Consider the following 13,983-nt stretch of genomic DNA (forward strand, 5'->3'; position numbering starts at 1 on the left):
GAAAACATTGTGAGAAACCGGCATGCCTGAAAGGTTTCCATAATATTCTCAAATGTGTGTGGAACAAACGAAATCAAAATTGGTTCACCGTTCGGAAGCAACGATGCCACGGTCGGACAGACACACACACACACACACCCACGTCAAACTTATAACACCGCGTAATTTTTGCCTCGGGGGCGGTAAAGATCCTATCGTCGCGTGTGGTGGCATTGATCGTATTTGGTGATTTTGTTTCTCAAGCGGATGAGCTACGTAATATGAGATTAGGTTAGGTTAAGATTTGCCACGAGATTTTGTATAATGTTCTTGTATGTGAAAACTTCGATAGCGCGATGCAGAATCTTGAGGCGCCAACTAGCTTGGTTAGTTTAACCACGTTCCCGATTGATGCAGGCATGCAGAAAAGGGCACTTTGATTTAGTCGTGGGTTTGACAAATTTATTTTTATTACTTGTTACTCATTGGAAACCGTTGTACTGTACAGTTGAGATCTACATATTTTTCTCTATAACACCTATTTACATGTATCAGCAAATAAATAAAATAAAATTGATTTGAAAATGACTGCTAGGTGAGCGTGTTCCCTTCTTAAACCCACTTCCGAAAGGAGGATATATTCTCCTCCTAAATTTTTTTATAAGTTTAAAAAATTTATTAAATAAATTATGTATTTTTAATGTTTTATTTAAACAACTAAATACACAAGAATTGTATGAGTCATTGTAGGTACAGACACATAAAAACATAATAAAAAAATAATAATAAACTGAACACTGTTCCGACTGGAGCTGTATTCTCTAAGTTGAATTTGTTTCAAATCATTGTTCCTCACGTTTGAAGTTTTTGTGCTTTCGAATTTCAATCGCTTCAAGAACTAGTCTTGGAATACCTATAGTGACGGTCGGTGGAGAGAACCTTAGGGTCATGTAGCTCTATTCAGTGCAGGGTGCTCCCTTGTAGTATATGCTCCGCAATCGCTGACTTCTGTACATACATGTGTGGCCCCCAGTGACCTGCACTTCATACATGCGCAAAAGCACTACCTACTCTAAAATTGATATATAACTCGTATGGGAGGAGGATTTTTTCCACTTTATGCAATTTTCCTGCCGTATGCATACCCTGGTAAGAAACCCAGTACACGCCACTGGTGGCCCCTGGACACATTACATCCACTCTTTTTAGCAGTTTTGTAAAAACAACCTCGCCACTACAACACAGTATCGAAACAACGCGGGACCAGGCGACTGGCGTTGTTTTGAGTATCCGAGATCGTCGCTTATACCCGCTGTTACGTCGTCGAGTTCATCCCTGTTGTTTTAAGAGATAATAAATAGCTGGAATATTAACCCGAATCTCAGCTATAGAAGTACACCAAATTGTACTAAACCGCATCCCGACTTTTGAATATCAGATAGGCTTGCGCCTGACGACAGGCTCGCCTCGTGTAATAATGCGGCCTGGGTTGGAGTCCGCTCGCTCGGACAATGTTTATTCTCTGTTCTGTGAGTGCAGCGCCGCTACCCTCGCACCGCTGAGCCGGGCTTTGTTGCAGCGGTGGCGCCATGCACACGGGCTGGCTGGCGTGGGAGTGCGTGGTGTTCGCGCTGTTCGTGTGCGCCTCGTCGCTGGTGCCGCTGTGGCGCCGCAAGCGCGACGCGGCGGCGGGCGGCGACGCCAAGCGCGCCTACATCTTCGCGGGCGGCGGCGTGTCCACGCTCGCCATGATCCTGTCGGTGGCGCGCGGCACGCTGGGCGTGCGCTCGTTCCTGGGTGAGTCGCGCGGCGCGGCGGCGCGCGGTGTTCGTGTGCGGCTCGCGGCTGGCTCACTGTGGCCCGCACGCACGCCACGGTAGCCTACGTTACTCTACGTCCACACAACTAACTCTATGCCAACAATTAAAACGATCGGTTGCTTAGTTAGAGCGTGAAGTAAGCAAAACACAAATGTTGCATTAATAATATTAGATACGTTTAGTTAGGTTAGTTAGGATCAAACAATAAATCTTACCTTATCATAGTAAGGTCTTTACAAAAATTATACCCAACTCTAAATCACTTTAACGTAAGTAACTAATTTCAACCCGAAATCCGACTGTATGACCAAGAATTGGTACTCAAGCCTTAAAACTAAAGCCATTATGGCGTAAGAAACATGGCGATATTCCATCTCAGTGATAGAACCCAAAGGGTATGCATAAAAGATAAAAGTCTCAGGGTTCAACTAAATTTAGGTCTCTTTCTATTTTTGGCACACCATGTCACTTGTGATATCGTTTTATTTGCAGATGTTAAGATCTGTAATTATTAAGACTGATGGAAATAAAGATAATTCTTTCGATATAATTTTTATCTATTACTTGTAAATGAATTACGAAATAAATTTGAAGTATGCATTAGTATATTTCATTAGATATCACCCTTTAACAATATTAAATCAAAAGAAGCTTAATCATTTTTCCATACAAACGAATTAAAAACATTTGAGAGAGAGAAAAAGAGAGAGAGACTGAGAGAGTGTTTACTTATGACAAGTCTATTAAAGATAAAAGACCGATAAGTAAGCTTTAGTGGGGTGCCCACATAGAGGCACTAGCAAACATTAGTAAACTCAGTTCAGCTGCCTATGCAGTAAAGAAAAATAAGACAGCTTACCGACGTTGAAACAGCTAGGCTTGTTTGTTTTGCGTACTTTCGTAGCATAACGTCCTACAGGATTTTTTTTAACGATACGAAGCGATTTTACAGAAAATAGCTGCACGATAAAATATTATTTGTATAATGAAATAAAAAACCCAGCATTCTATACTTTTAAATATCTATAATATTTAGGTACATACAGATTAGATGAAGTACACGTTATCGAATAATTGAGTCAGCGCACAAAGCATTCATAAATCTGACTAATGTTATTTACTTCTTAATCATTCTTAATTGCAATTTCACGCTTGCGGCGATAAGTCACCGTGAATAATTGCACGTTCATACGTATCTTAAACTAAGTCCTGAGTTCGATTCCCGGCAGGGGCTATTTGGGAAATTTATAATTTCTGGATTTTCTCTGGTCTGGTGGGAGGCCTCGGCCGCGGCTAGTTACCACCGTACCGCTACACGTGCTGCTAAACGATTAAGTGTTCCGGTGCGCGTAGACACCTATTAGGGGTATGACTATTGACTACCATATTCCCTAACAGGTTAGCCCGCTACCATCTTAGACTGCATCATTACTACCTGGTGAGATTGCAGTAGGACACTCGCAATAGTCAGATACCCACCGCACCGAGTGACGACCGCGTGGATAGTGAAAAAATTGTATGGCTGATGCCATAAAAATTTTTAAGTACCTTCTATGGATCTATTCGAATAAAGAAAATTTTGACTGTGACTTTACCTTCTCTCATACTTGGCAACGACTCTCGAGGGCACGGAGTAAACTAGATGTTAGTATCTATTCACAATGGGTCGGTGTTGTGTGCAGATGAACACAAAGGCGTTGGTGAACCGCAGATACTTCAGAATTCCAGCTGAGAGTTATGTATTAGCACGGAACAGTTAGTATACACACTACACACATACTATACCTACTAGATCCAAGCCAGATCCCAACATTGCTTTCCAAACATTGCTTTCTCGTGGTTGCAGGCTTCCCGTCGGAGCTGGTGTACTTCGGGTCCGCCATGTGGGAGACGCTGTACGGCATGGCGCTGGCCTTCCCGCTGGTGTGCTGGATCTTCATCCCCGTGTACTACCGGCTCAACACCAACTCCGTGTACGAGTACTTGCAGGTACACGCGATTCCTCATATATGTATCAAATACGTCATACAGGAAGAGCTTATTCATTCGGATGTTTATTTTTTAAGATACAAAACGAGTTTAATCCATATGGTCCCATTTAAATTGCATATAGATCTGATGAAGAGTTTCAGAGGCCGACAACGGAACTCTTCACAAAATGGCAGCAAATCAACCGCGATTGCTTGTATCACATTATATGCATATTTTTTCGCGACTAGATGCTAGTTGCTGCACATAAAATTCAAATTCCATTTACCAATACAAAAAGTTAGTTAATTTCTTATGGTGCTTACAAAATGTATTTTCGAAGTCGTTTTTATTTGTTAAAAACAAGTAGAAAGGCTGCTTGTTTTGTGTCAAGAAATACTCCGTTTGTAAATTGGCCGTTCACATCGAATTTAGCTTGCCACTGTAGAAAGTTGGTATGAAATAACGCCCAAACTATTATGATGTATACATTAAATAATTTTATCTGCCAAGTAAGTTGAAATAAACTCAGTTGGAAACTTACGTTTCAGAATGCAAATGATTGATTTAACAAATTATTTGGTACCTTTCCGCAGTGGTTAGCTAATTGTTTTGGTGGCCAGACGACATCAAGCCGCTTCCTCCGCGTGGAAATCAGTGCAACACCAGGGTCGAGCACTGCACGTCCGTGGATAAGCAATCCGAACAATCCGGATAGTGTCTCCAATCCAATCTTCCATGTTTTTAACGGTTTTTCGTAAATCCCGTGGGAACCGTTTGTTTTCTTATGATGAAAAGTATCCTATTTTGCTCTCCGTCCTTTGAACTGACTCTATGGCGAATCTAGTTGAATTGTTTGTTAATTAGGGCGAAGTAAAGACAATTGAAGACATCATTTCGCATTTATATATTCAGGATTAAAACCAAGTTCATAATTTCTGTCAAATTCTTATTTTGCCATCACCTTTTGAAGACATAATAAAGCTATCGTTTGTAGCGAAAGAGCGATCTCTTTTATAAGACACGATTTATAAAGCTATGTTTTCTAAAGCGATCCTATGAGCAAACAGTATATACGCACGACTCTGGAAGTTGATCCTCAGATCTGTATCTGATACGACTGACTCAGCTTTTTACCTCTAATTAGGTTTGGGTTGTTTTTGTATATGCGAGTAACTTAAGGCAGATAAAAATACAGTTATAATCATCATTTTCAAACAAGGTGACTGAGGGAATATATTGGAGAACGGGCGACTACTACCATCTACTGCGACCACCGATCCGTCTGCAGCGTGCTGATTATGTGCAAACCCTCCCTTTGGGAGATGCCTGTAGTGTATGCCAACAATGGGTTGTTATAAGCTGTTGATGATGTCTTTTCTTGAAATAACTGGACTGAATTTCCTACCTAAAGCAAGTAGTGTTTTATCAGCCATCACGGGTCGCTGCAGTTGTTAAAGTTATTTTTAAGTCAAAAGGATAGGATAAAAACACGTGGTTATATAATACTCAGGACACGGTATTAGCACTAAACCACCGCGGTTCGGAAAACAGCAGTGATTAATGTTGGTACAAGTTATCTAGACTGATCGTTAACGACAACCGGTTCAATCCACATTAAACTGCTTGTCATATTAGCAACTAAAAATAACCTGTGAACTATAAACGAGGTGGAAAATATCGGAGCAGATACACGCGACAGTGTTAATGGGTGTTGAATGTGAACGTGGTCGGTTTGCATGTTTTAATTAGCATTACAAGCTTATCTTTAAGCATTTCAATTATCGACGCCGATGTCTCATGTGATTTTACAATAGTAACAAAAAGGAGGGTTTTTTTATTTAGCGTTTGTATTTCTGTCTGTCTGGAGCATCGAAGCTCCCGGTAGGACCGATTTAGTTTCTACTGACAGCTTCGATGTCGATTTCATTTATATGAGATGATATTTATTAAGAGATTTTAAGATTATCGGCTCATTTGCTTTTTGACAGTTAGGGCCTTATCCACAATCACAGAAACCAGCACAGCATATCCGGTGGTACCACGTATTTAATTTTAATCTTTTCGGAGATTTTTCTATTTTAAAATCATCATAAGTGGCTGATTTCTCTTTGTCTCCAATAAATTAACTCCATTTTGACATTGTATACCTATATAAAGTTGGTTGTCCAATTAATTAAATTGAATGGCTAAGAACACTATATGTTTAGTTCTTCAAATGGGAACAATTGAAGCTGTCATGTGGTGGTATAGAGACCGCCGGCCCAGGGCAGTGCTTCATGTGAGCGGCCCTGTGGTGGTCTCCGCATAATTTCACTAGATGCCGCCACGAGATGCTGCGTCGCGCGCGAAGTTTCACAAATAAGGATCATATTACATACAATTTTCAACTGGCGATAGCCTAGTTCGAGGTCGATCCCCGGCACGTGCCCTGTAGTGGGTCGGTCATGCGTTGATGATGCTGATGTTGATACAATTTTCAAATTATGAAAATTAAGGCTAAATTGCTGAACGTCGCGAAAAGCAGGAGAATCTGTATCGTGTAGTTTATAATTGCTTCAATCTTTATACTCCACACCACACAGATCTTCGGCAATGTACCCTCTACGCACGTTTCGCTCCGAAGTATCCTCGGGAGATGTTGACTTTGCAATGAATAATTGTTCAGACCCAGTCTTACGGAACGTGCTCATAGTGTTCATAACCGAAGATCTGTTCGGTGTGGAGTATAAAGATGCATGGAATTTCGCAAAGTTAGACCTCGGTCCCCGAGCAGCCTCGGAACTCGGAGGTGTCCCATTGGCGGTGTCGTGTGCGCAGATGCGGTTCGGGTCTCGCAGCGTGCGGCGCGTGGCGGCGGCCACGTTCCTGCTGCGGCAGACGCTGAACCTGGCCGTGACCGTGTACACGCCCACCGTGGCGCTGCACGCCGTGCTGCGCCTGCCGCACTGGGCCGCCGCCGCCGCGCTCACCGCCGTGGCCGTCGTGTTCAACCTGCTGGGCGGCCTGGCCGCCGCCATCAGGTGAGGCGAGCGCGCCGGGCGACGGCCCGTCGAGGAGTTCCGTCAAACTAGAAATCAACTCTTTCGAATGTCGAATAGTAGACAAATGGATCATATTAGACAGAATACAGAGTCAAATAGCTGAAGCATCATAAAGCTTAATGCGATATTAATCATACAAATGTCATATTTACATTTATATCACGTATGAAAAAGGTCCAAACCGCGCGCCGGTAATCGCAGCGCTGAGCGGCTCCGAACGAGTTGGACAGACGACATCAAACGAGCCGTGGATTGTGGATCTTCCTACAAAAGACCTGGCCTGCAGAGGATGTCGATTGGTTGAAATGATTATGATGTTGGTAAAGTGGTATAGTGTAATTTGAAAGGTTAGCCAAACATAGGCTTGTACCATCACTTCTCATACCAAGGATCAGTCTGCCTTGCATGGAGCATGGAGCAAACCCTCCTGTTGAGAGGGACCTTTAGTCAGATTTAAGCTATTGATGATTCGTAGACTTCACTGTCTAATCAATAAAATTTGTACTGTTTCAGGGCCGACGTGATCCAGACGCTGACGATGGTTCTGGTGAGCGCCGCCTTCATCATCCAGGCCACGCTGAAGGTGGGCGGGCCGCAGAAAGTGCTGGCCGACAACATTGAAGGAGGGAGATTGACCTTCTTCAAGTGAGTGCCGCTGACTGCCGCTCCAAAATATTATCAATCAAGAGCGTAATGAAAAAGATCTTCGCTAGGCAAAACACTGGATCCTGTGCCCGGCACCTAAAAGTGCAGTCTCTATACCAGTTCTGATAATGTTCTGGTCAGATCTTCACTCGGCTGGGAGTCCGTCATTACAGTAGACCTGCATGTATATCTTCGTGCTTACCGTACCGTAAACGCTTATCACTTCTATGGCCTGTACAGTAAAACATTAATTAACAAAGTAGAAGGAGAGCTTTTTGTGGCAGAGCTCGTCCGGGGAAGTACTACCACTATGCTCATTACTCCCGATAAGCAGTGTTGTTGCAATTCTGTGTTCCGGACTGAAGGGCGTGGTTGCCGCTGTAATTACAAGCACTTGAGGCGTAACACCTACGGCTCGGATTTTTGGGCACGGGATAATCCGGGGTGTAGGTGTGAAGCCGTCGCATCTCGGTCGGTCAAGTGCGCCCTTGCCCCGGCAGCTTCACGGGCGACCCGGCGGCGCGCGTGGACACGGCGTCGGCGCTGGTGGGGCAGCTGTTCATGTCGCTGTCGGTGTACGGCTGCCAGCAGACCTTCGTGCAGCGCTACTGCTCCATGCGCAGCGAGGCGCGCGTGCGGCGCACGCTGCTGGCCAACGTGCCGGCCGTGGGCGTGCTGTTCAGCCTGTCGTGGCTGGTGGGCATGGCGCTGTTCGCGCTGTACCGCCGCTGCGACCCGCTGGCGGCCGGCGCCATCGCCGCGCCCGACGAGGTGCTGCCGCACTACGTGCAGGAGCAGTTCGCCTTCCTGCCCGGCATGCTGGGCCTGTTCCTCGGCAGCCTGTTCAACGGCGCCTTGAGGTGAGCGATTCGCGCCGCGACGGCATGGCCGCTGCAGAACACGAGGCCCTGTTTCTTAGTTTTATTTCATTCCTTTACAAGTAATCTCTCTTACCTGCAATCTCACCTTCGGCAAATGACGATGCAGTCTATTATGGCGCGGGGCTAACCTGTTGGGGGCATGGCAGTTATATTAAACCCAGTTTCTACGCGACATCATACCAGAACGGAACTTAGCGGCACATCTTTTCCGTAGAGCTGTAACTAGCCTCGGCCGATGCCTACCAGACTAGACTAGAATAAATCCAGAAAATATAAATTTCCGAATTGACCGCTGCGCCAGGCAGGTCGTTAAAATGTTAGTAGCAGGCCGAAGTTTGGAAATTGGCAGTATTTCACCGTGTTTATTTTGCCTCCGAGAGCACGTGGCCAAAATCGGGTGACGGAATCAGTTCAAATTAGTTAAAACTAATTGCATATTAAATAGGTACCACATGATATGTTGGGGATATCTCTCCATATTTTAAATATTAAGTATTTATTAAACGTAAGCTCAGAGAAAAGTCCTATTATGGCATAAAAATTACGTTAATGATGAAAATCTTTTAATATGAATAATTATGACTTGTACCTACTAGATTGCAAATAAATAATTTTCAGTTACAATATCAGATGCGTTTAGAATATGGAGGGTAGAGGTAAGGAGTGTCATCTTATATGGGAGAAAAGTTGAAAAAGTGTCCAGTTGTATGCGCTAAATAACAATTCAAAAATCCTCCACAATGGCGCTGGTGGATGCACAGAGTATGGTATGAATGTAGCAATCGTAGATGAATTGAAGTATGCCGAGTTAAAAAATTTAATGTCATTATCGACTAAAGTAGTTAGTTATTGAGAATTTCAACAACTTACGTTGTACAAAATATTGTGGTAAATATAACCTTACTTCCTTGTTTATTTTTCAAGCCTACTCCAACAATATTTGGCGCTTCTTTTAAGAGTTACCTTGATGCAAATGTGGCGCCATCCTAATTTAATACTTTTTGACGGACACTTTTTCATATACACAGATGATCCTCCTTACCTCTACCCTCCATAGTTTAGAAGATCTGACTTAGTTAGGTTGTGGGCTTCCTCTTAGACAAGAGCCCTTAGTTTAACTTGTTAAGTAACAAACTTATCTATGGGAACAGTTATATCCATGTGTGGTGTAGTTGTCAAGATTGGACTTGAGTTGTGTTCTGAAACATCATAGGTTTATAAAAGGTATTGAATAGGCCACAAGACACTTCCTTGTGGTACTCCAGCTTTGATTTCCTTAAGTTTAGAGTAAGCGATTTATTCTCTTACCCTACAATCTGATATGTATATATGATCCTAGTACCTATACCTGAGAATGATTCACGCAATAATGAGACACAAATGTACGTGTATCCGTAAGCGAGTGGGCATGTGTGTACTGAGGACGTGGTGTTCCAGCTTCCTGGTGTCCAACGTGAACTCGCTGTCCACTGTGACGTGGGAGGACTTCGTGTCGGCCGCGCCCGCCTTCCGCGGCATCAGCGACCGCCAGCAGCTCACCATCATCAAGATCATCGGCGTCGTCTACGGTAGCTAGCCCCCTCGCACAGCGCGCAATGTCATTAGCCGACTTACAGAAATGTGCAATAACGGTGACCGTGCCCCGCAGCGCTGCTGATCATGGCGCTGTCGCAGGCCGTGGGGCTGGTGGGCGGCGTGGTGGAGGGCTCGCTGCTGGTCACGTCGGCCACGTCGGGCGCGCTGCTGGGCGTGTTCGTGCTGGCCGCGCTGTGCCCGGGCGCCAACGGCACGGGCGCGCTGGCCGGCATGCTGACGGCGCACGCGCTCACGGCGTGGCTGGCGGTGGGCCGCCTGCTGTACGTGCGCGACGACGTGGCCATGCTGCCGCTGTCCGTGCAGGTGACACGCCGTCCCGCGCTGCCCGACGCACAGTAAACACGACAGCATAGCGCAACGCTTCCCGGAAAACGTCTCCGTGCGGAGTACACTTCAACTTGGTAGGAAGAGAGAGTCTCTCTTCAAAAAAGCAACTTCCGAGTCGAAATTGTCTAACTCTGAACAATGCTACTCAGAATCCTGTCAATTATAAGTTTCTGCTGTTCTACAATATAAACTCACCTTGGAAAAGCTGAAAGTAAACTGGACACGCTATTGATTCCTCCGATGCTTAATTTTACACTGTGTGCGTGCTAGCCTAGAAAAAGCATATTCACTTTTGTTTTAAATAAATCGTGCGCTTAAGTTATGTGCGTTTTTCCAAGAAATTAAAATATCACTTGCTACAACGGTAAATGATAACATCGTAAGGAAACCGGCATGCCTCAGAGTTCTACATAATGTCCTCAAAGGTGTGTGGAGTCCACCATATCGCACTAGGCCAGCGTGGTGAATTACTGACTCGTGGGAGGACCCGTGTTCCATAGCGGGCCGGTAATGAGTTGATGTGATGATGATAATCATGCGTTTAAGATTCCCGATACGGAAAGCGGAATGGCTTTCCAAACTTCAACCATAAGTATAAGAAGAGAAGATGCCAATTAATTCGCAGAACGCAGAGCCTCGTTTTGGCGATTTCTGTTTTCGGAACGTGTCCCGTAATAGCGTGTCTCGTGTGCAGGGCTGCGCCAACGCCACGCTGGGCTCGGCGCTGCCGGTGGGCGTGAACCGGACGCTGGCCGCGCTGGCGCCCGGGCTGGCCGGCCGCGGCCACGCGCACGCGCCGCGCCCGCCCGCACACTCCGCTCTGTGAGTCTCTTTACACTGCTTTTTTAATTCGAGCAATCAAAATATTACTTGCTGTGACGCTGAAAGAGAACATCGTGAGGAAACCCGCATGCCTGAGATTTCGCAATGACATTCTCTCAAGGCGTGTAAAATCTACCAATCCTCACCGAGCACTGATTCACCGTGGTCTAAGCCCCTCTCATTCCGAGAGGAGACCCGCGCCCAGCGGGCCGGCAGCGGGTCGGGCGTGCCGGCGATGGTTCTCGAGTTTCCGAGGCGCAGCGACCGACTAGCCGTGTCCGCAGCTTCGAGGCGCTGCTGCGGCTGTACTCCGTGTCGTACATGTGGTACGCCGTCATCGGCACGCTGGCCTGCGTGCTCGTGGGCGTGCTGGTGGGCGCGCTCACGGGCGGCGACGCCGACGCCTACGACGAGCGCCTGCTGCACCCGCTCGTGGCCCGCCTGGCGCGCCGCCTGCCCGGCCGCCGCCGCCGCTTCACGGGCGACGCGCCGCCGGCCGCCGAGCCGCCCGCGCCCGCCGCGCCCGCGCCCGCGGCCAAGCCGCCGACCTACACGTCGCACGGCAGCCGCCTGTTCGACGCGTACGACCGCGGCGCGCCCGCCGAGCCCGTCAAGACGAGGCTCTGAACCCCGCGCAGCTAGCTCGCTCGCACGAGGCGAGTGCGCTCCGGACACGAGGCGAGTGGCGGCCGCCACGAGGTCTACATCTGTTTGACTTCACATAACATTGACGTTGGTATTGGCTACCATGTATAATAATGACCGAGTTGTTCGAATGCAGCTCAGCGTGGTCGGTATTCTGTATAGTTTAGGCGCGGGGCTCAGTGCGAAAAACGATTTAGTATCGCGATGGCGCCAAGCGACCCAGTACATAACAAGAGTGAGATGCGCTCTAAATCTCTTATCACGAAATAGACTTCAAAATCCACTGCAAACCTGTTATTTTTTATATTGCAGTGGCTTTTGAATTAATTTTTTTTAATATGTAGGTATTATAATTTAAGTAGAAATGTAAAAATTTGCCTGCCATAGACAGACACACATGTTGAACTTGCAACACCCCTATTTAACAACCGTCGAAGGTTAAAAACAATAACTAACTTGAACTATTGTGAGGCTTTAATAAAGTCCATCCAATCCGAATTTACTATTTGATATTCGGGCATACTGCCTCCGTGTTACGGGTGTATAGACGGATTAGCAAAATTATTATTCGTTTGAAAGGGGTTTATTCCAAAAATTTATTTTCCTAAAGATCTGATGAAGAGTTTCGGAGACAGACAACGGAATTCTTCAAAAAGTAGCAGCAAATCAACCGCGAATGCTGCTATTGCATGAATATGCAATTATTTACGCAATAACATGAAGATTTGTTTTTTTGTTATTCTAAAGTTATAAGTACTCAGTACCTAGTACCTAATAAAATACAAATGCCTAATTTATTTGTACCTATAGAAGAATTATATATCGAATCTACTTTTTGAACCGAATCTTTATGATGACACGCACGCAGTTTATGACGTCAAATGTAAAGACTGCCAAGTTTGATGACTATGATTGTGTGAACATTTATTTAGTGAATATCATAGACAACGAGGTCAAATGAGTTCACTTTATTTATTGCAGCTCATTCCCGATGGGCATTTAATTTAATAATTGTATTTATATTTTTATTTAAAGAAGACCAATAACTTGACATGAATATGACGATACAATGCATGAATAATATATATATAATAAGTATAAATTAATACTTAGATTTAAGTGCCTAAATTCTGTGATTGTTTAGAAATTGCCAACATAATTCAGCCAAAGAATTAATAAAAAAAATAACGTTTTCTAACGTTAGAATTGGTAATTTAAAAAACCGGCCAAACACGAGTCGGTCCCGCGCATGCAGGGTTCCGTACCACTATTTACAAAAGCGGCAAAAAAAATCATATGTGTTGTATGAGAGTCCCCTTAAATATTTATTATCTTTTGTTTTTTAGTTTTGTTGTAGTATCGGCGACATCTGTGAATACTTCAACCGTCTAACTATTACGATTCATGAGATGCAGATGGACCTGGTGACAGATAGACAGACTGACGGACGGACAGTGGAGTCTAGGTAATAGGGTCCCGTTTTGGGTACGGAACCTAGGGTTCCGTGTGAAGTAGACGTACAAAATAAAGAGTTGTGACTCATATTGTAATAATATTAATGTAGGTAATGTTCTGTACTTATGTGATATATTCAGTATTAGATTTTGTATGCGAGTTGAGAGTTAACTATTTTTGTACAAATCATGATAAGGTAGGCAGGTACTAATATTGTCCACATGTCGTTCAGAGTGCCGAGTGTGGGGTTTGTACCTACGTTTACTTATTCGGTCGCGTGGAAGTCAGCTACTAAATTTTTGTCGTTATGGTATCGAAGGAGCGCCATCTTGTGACAGCACGGTTTCCCAGTATTGTCACTAGATGGCGCTGGAATAAGTAAACGGAGGTAGAAAATCTCGCACTGGGCACTCTTCAGATACAAAATATTACGCACGACCGAGCCCGGGGCCACGCCCTGGTACAGTTAATATAACTTAAATACTATTGTATGGTTCAAAAAAATATTATTGCTAAGTGTATGGTTTCATTTCTACTACCTAAAACCACGCCCATAAAACATTTGACTGTAGTCGACGCAGGTTTACCTGTTGACAGGTAAAGCTCGACTGTTTCGGGTTTATTGTAATAGGCAGGGACAGATTGGGAGTGTACAAAGTGAGCTTAGTCGTCAAATGAAGTAGTGTCCATTTTGTAACCAATAAATAATTTAATAATAATTTTGTGACGGAGAATTACATTTCTCGAGGACTATAAATTCATCTAAGAACAGCATAAGACTGTCCTATTAGAAAAATATAG

The 13,983-nt window shown here is 44.8% G+C and overlaps 1 protein-coding gene across 1 annotated transcript in view; it reads left to right on the plus strand.

Annotated features, from left to right (window-relative positions):
* LOC120634236 (sodium-coupled monocarboxylate transporter 1) overlaps positions 1–13,698 on the plus strand; it is a 36,541-nt gene extending 22,843 nt beyond the window's left edge. The window contains exons 2-10 of the mRNA XM_039904711.1: positions 1,559–1,776; positions 3,646–3,788; positions 6,588–6,790; positions 7,325–7,456; positions 7,957–8,316; positions 9,775–9,905; positions 9,986–10,236; positions 10,955–11,082; positions 11,367–13,698. Coding sequence (XP_039760645.1) covers positions 1,569–1,776; positions 3,646–3,788; positions 6,588–6,790; positions 7,325–7,456; positions 7,957–8,316; positions 9,775–9,905; positions 9,986–10,236; positions 10,955–11,082; positions 11,367–11,709 — 1,899 coding nt within the window. The 5' untranslated portion in view covers positions 1,559–1,568 and the 3' untranslated portion in view covers positions 11,710–13,698. The remainder of the gene's footprint in view (positions 1–1,558; positions 1,777–3,645; positions 3,789–6,587; positions 6,791–7,324; positions 7,457–7,956; positions 8,317–9,774; positions 9,906–9,985; positions 10,237–10,954; positions 11,083–11,366) is intronic.
* The last annotated feature ends 285 nt before the right edge of the window (positions 13,699–13,983 follow it).

This window comes from Pararge aegeria, chromosome 23 (genome assembly GCF_905163445.1).
Source record: "Pararge aegeria chromosome 23, ilParAegt1.1, whole genome shotgun sequence".
Taxonomy (NCBI): domain Eukaryota; kingdom Metazoa; phylum Arthropoda; class Insecta; order Lepidoptera; family Nymphalidae; genus Pararge; species Pararge aegeria.